We start from the raw sequence: 5,000 nt of genomic DNA, 5'->3' as shown, positions 1-5,000 counted from the left end.
AAATATGCACGTTAAAGATCCTGTAATCCATGTCAGCGTTCGGTGGGTTATGGAAACAAGAACATACCCAGCATCCACACCCCCGAAAACGGAGTATGGCTGCCTACATGGCGGGGTAGAAACGGTCATACACGTAAAAGCCCACTCGTGTGCATACGAGTGAACGCAGAAGAAGAAGGAATGCGATACTTAGCGCCTATCCTCGGTCGGAGACCAAGCTCTAAGCGCTTTACAAACACGGGGTCATTTACACAACAGGCTGCCTACCTGGGTAGAGCCGACTGACGGCTGCCATTGGGCGCTCATCATTCGTTTCCTGTGTAATTCAGTAGATTTCAGGCACGCACACATACTCTCCGACAGAAGAGTAACATTTTACGTGTATGACCGTTTTGTTGTTGTTGTTTACCCCGCCATGTAGGCAGCCATACTCCGTTTTCGGGGGTGTGCATGCTGGGTATGTTCTTGTTTCCATTACCCACCGAACGCTGACATGGATTACAGGATCTTTAACGTGTGTAATTGATCTTCTGCTTGCGTGTACATACGAAGGGTGTTCAGACACTAGCAGGTCTGCACATAATATGTTGACCTGGGAGATCGGGAAAAAAAAAATCTCCACCTTTTACCCACCAGGCGCCGTTATTGAGATTCGAATCCGGGACCCTCACATTGAAAGTCCAACACTTTAACCACCCGGCTAGTGCGCCGTCATAGCACGCGTCAGGTTTGTACCTGTCTGTTGTGGGAGGTGGCAGAATGGTTAAGACGCTCAGCTGCCAATACAGAGAGTCCGTGAGGGTGTGGGTTCCAATCCCGCTCTCGCCCTTTCTTCCTAAATTTGACTGGAAAATCAAACTGAGCGTCTAGTCTTTCGGATGAGACGATAAACCGAGGTCCCGTGTGCAGCACGCACTTGGCGAACTGTAAAAGAACCCGTGGCAACGAGAGTGTTGTCCCCTGGCAAAATTCTGTAAAACGAAATCCACTCAGATAGATACACAAATATGTATGCATGCACTCAAGGCAAGATCCGATGGCAGGAGAAGATCCGAAACGAAGATCTGTGGGAGCGAGCGGGACAGGAACCAGTGGCCAAGCAGATACTGCGGAGGAAGTGGGGCTGGATCGGACACACCCTCAGGAAGCCAGCATCCAGCATCACACGCCAAGCCCTGACCTGGAACCCGCAGGGAAAGAGGAAGAGAGGCCGGCCTCGCAACAGCTGGAGGCGAGATACCGAGGCAGAGCTGAAGCAGCAAGGGACCAACTGGACTGGAATGGCCAGAACAGCCCAGAACAGGGTGCGATGGCGAGGGGTCGTCGATGGCCTATGCTCCACCAGGAGCGATGGGCAAAATGAATGCATGCACTCAAGGCCTGACTAAGCGCGTTGGGTTATGATATGCTGCTGCCAGGTGTCCGCCCAGCAGATGTGGTGTAGTGTGTATGGATTTCCCGAACGCAGTGACGCCTCCTTGAGAAGCTGAAACTGAAACTGAAACTGAAACTTCACCTGTACGTCTTGTGTCATGTTTTTGACCTGCCTTTAATGTAGGGGTCTTTTCACCTGTACATATTAATGCGTCAGGTTTTTACCTGCCTGTTGTGTGGGGGTCTTTTCACCTGTACATATTAATGCGTCAGGTTTTTACCTGCCTGTTGTGTGGGGGTCTTTTCACCTGTACGTATTAATGCGTCAGGTTTTTACCTGCCTGTTGTGTAGGGGTCTTTTCACCTGTACGTATTAATGCGTCAGGTTTTTACCTGCCTGTTGTGTAGGGGTCTTTTCACCTGTACATTTTAATGCGTCAGGTTTTTACCTGCCTGTTGTGTAGGGGTCTTTTCACCTGTACATATTAATGCGTCAGGTTTTTACCTGCCTGTTGTGTAGGGGTCTTTTCACCTGTACGTATTAATGCGTCAGGTTTTTACCTGCCTGTTGTGTGGGGCTCTTTTCCCCTGTACATATTAATGCGTCAGGTTTTTACCTGCCTGTTGTGTAGGGATCTTTTCACCTGTACATATTAATGCGTCAGGTTTTTACCTGCCTGTTGTGTGGGGATCTTTTCACCTGTACATATTAATGCGTCAGGTTTTTACCTGCCTGTTGTGTAGGGGTCTTTTCACCTGTACGTATTAATGCGTCAGGTTTTACCTGCCTGTTGTGTAGGGGTCTTTTCACCTGTACATTTTAATGCGTCAGGTTTTTACCTGCCTGTTGTGTAGGGGTCTTTTCACCTGTACATTCTAATGCGTCAGGTTTTTACCTGCCTGTTGTGTAGGGGTCTTTTCACCTGTACATTCTAATGCGTCAGGTTTTTACCTGCCTGTTGTGTAGGGGTCTTTTCACCTGTACATTCTAATGCGTCAGGTTTTTACCTGCCTGTTGTGTAGGGGTCTTTTCACCTGTACATTTTAATGCGTCAGGTTTTTACCTGCCTGTTGTGTAGGGGTCTTTTCACCTGTACATTCTAATGCGTCAGGTTTTACCTGCCTGTTGTGTAGGGGTCTTTTCACCTGTACATATTAATGCGTCAGGTTTTTACCTGCCTGTTGTGTAGGGGTCTTTTCACCTGTACATATTAATGCGTCAGGTTTTTACCTGCCTGTTGTGTAGGGGTCTTTTCACCTGTACATTTTAATGCGTCAGGTTTTTACCTGCCTGCGGCGGAGGGGGTGTGAGTGGGGGTTAGGGGATTTGAGTTGGAAGGGGGAAGGGGGTGGTGGAAGTGTTTTGTGTGTGAGGGGGAGGGTGTTGTTTTTATCACCATCATCTTCGTCATTATCAGTAGTAGTAGTAGTAGTAGTAGTAGTAGTAGTAGTAGTAGTGCACCGGTGGTGGTGTTTGTGGTAGTTGTAATAGTAGCAGTAGTAGGAGTCTTCTTCTTCTCCTTCTTCTCCTTCTCCTTCTCCTCCTCCTCCTCCTTCTTCTTCTTCTTCTTCTTCTTCTTCTTCTTCTTCTTCTTTTTCTTCATCTTCTTCTCCTTCTTCTTCATTTTCCTCTTCTCCTTCTTCTCCTTCTTCTTCTTCTCCTCCTCCTCCTCCTCTCCCTCTCTCTCTCCTCCCCTCTCCTCCCCTCACAAGCGTCCTTCACGTCACCATGACGATGGTTGTGGTTGTGTTTGCTGTCAGATTTCCAAGAGTACCAGGTGATGCGCCAGCACAAAAAGATGACGGACACTTCATTCCAGTACATCATCCAGCCGGAAGGAGATGACCACAAGAAGGTGGTCATCCAGTTCACCGTCAAGGACAAGGACCCCCTGAAGAACATCGGCACGGTGGAGCTTCGCCTCAAGGAGGACATCGTCACGGGCATCGACCTGGACGGAGACTGTTTTGAGCTGATCGAAAACTGATTTTATTAACTGCTCTTTTTTTTTTTTCAGTGCCATGCACTGTTTTTTTGGCTTCTTTTTTTTGTGTATCTTAACATGTTTGTCTTCTATGATTCACGAGTATATATGTGTGTGACATAAACCTCCTCCGGTTTCCCAAGCAACTGGGTTGTTATGTTGTGTGTTGTTGGTTTTTTTTCAACCTTTATGTCTAAGACTACCAGTGTGTGTGTGATGGGATATTAAACCTCCTTCTTTTTTTTTTCTTTTTTTTTTTTGTCAGGAGTCAGGCTATTTTTTCTGCTTGTTTGTTGTTGTTTGGGGGAGGGTGTTTGTTTGTTTTTTTTGTTTTATCGAGATAAGTGATAACTGATTTATTTATTTTTTAATTTTACACGTAACATACAGCAAGAAAGTATGCATTGCATAACCATACTTTTTTTCTGAAAGGAAAATGGGCAGGCTTTCGATTTGTAACCGGGTTTTGTTGTTGCTGTTGTTTGTTGTTTTTAATGGGTGAGGGTGCCGTGATTAGTCTAAAGGGGGTGGGAGCGGAGTGGGGTGTGTGGGGGGGGGGGGGGATTGGGGGGTGGGCGTTCTCTCTCATCTGGACGTGAATGACGACAGATGGATGGAGTTGCCCCACAATCAACCCAACCCACCCACCCTCCCAAGTCCACCCACTGATCCTATCCCACCCCTTCCAAGCCAGCTGCGACCACTTGGTCGATATTTGAGTTTCAGGAGTTTCACGGTTTATTCATTCCCATGAACTCTTTTGAGTCATAGAGAAACAAGGACACATGACAATAACAGGATGACGGCCACAGAGGAAGAGCGAAGATATTTTAATATTTTAAAACAGAAGAAACAAATAGGGGGGATAATACAAATGGGGGGAAAAAATAAAATGGAATAAAAAATAAATGGCCGAATGTTATAATCATCAGTCTGATACAATGCAATAGGAACAGCGAAAGGAATACTCCATGGACAAATACACAGATCACAACTTGGATTTACAATACGGGAACTGAGGGGTTAGTTGGAGCATAGCAATGACAATGACATGTGTAACAAAATAAAATACACAACAATTTGTTATTTGAGATTAGTCAATGTCCGAAAAGGGACATCACCCAGCTGATATTATGCCTCACCCACCCCCCTCACTCTCACCCCGTCCCTCTTTTCTTTGGCATTTACCTTTTTTTCTTTTTCCACATTCACGTGAAGCGATGTCTTTTTCCAGGTTGTTGTCAGTTGTCTGTCTGTTTGTCCGTTAGTTTTCACGTCCGTTCATCTGTCTCCATATTGTTTTTTCCTGCCTGTCTGCATGAATGTGTGCCTGTTTTGTTTCGTTGAATCTGTCTGCCTCTGTGTGTGTGTGTGTGTGTGTGTGTGTGTGTGTGTGTGTGTGTGTGTGTGTGTGTGTGTGTGTGTGTGTGTGTGTGTGTGTGTGTTGTGTGTTCTGCCGAATGATTATCTATCTGTATATTTGCTTTCCTGTCTGCCTTTGTGTGTGTGTGTGTGTGTGTGTGTGTGTGTGTGTGTGTGTGTGTGTGTGCCTGGTCTGTCACACTGTCTGTCTGTCTGTCTGTTTGCCTGTCTATCCGTCTCGATTCGGTTGTTTTCTTTATTTCCTTGTACATGATTTCC

The 5,000-nt window shown here is 46.2% G+C and overlaps 1 protein-coding gene across 1 annotated transcript in view; it reads left to right on the top strand.

The window, feature by feature from the left end:
* Positions 1-5,000, top strand: part of LOC143288965 (uncharacterized) — an 83,271-nt gene that overhangs the window by 76,799 nt on the left and 1,472 nt on the right. The window contains exon 3 of the mRNA XM_076597662.1: positions 3,136-5,000. This exon is cut by the window's right edge and continues 1,472 nt beyond it. Coding sequence (XP_076453777.1) covers positions 3,136-3,362 — 227 coding nt within the window. The 3' untranslated portion in view covers positions 3,363-5,000. The remainder of the gene's footprint in view (positions 1-3,135) is intronic.

The sequence above is a fragment of the Babylonia areolata genome, chromosome 13 (assembly GCF_041734735.1).
Source record: "Babylonia areolata isolate BAREFJ2019XMU chromosome 13, ASM4173473v1, whole genome shotgun sequence".
Lineage (NCBI taxonomy): Eukaryota > Metazoa > Mollusca > Gastropoda > Neogastropoda > Buccinidae > Babylonia > Babylonia areolata.
This window is presented reverse-complemented; position numbering and strand designations above follow the sequence as displayed.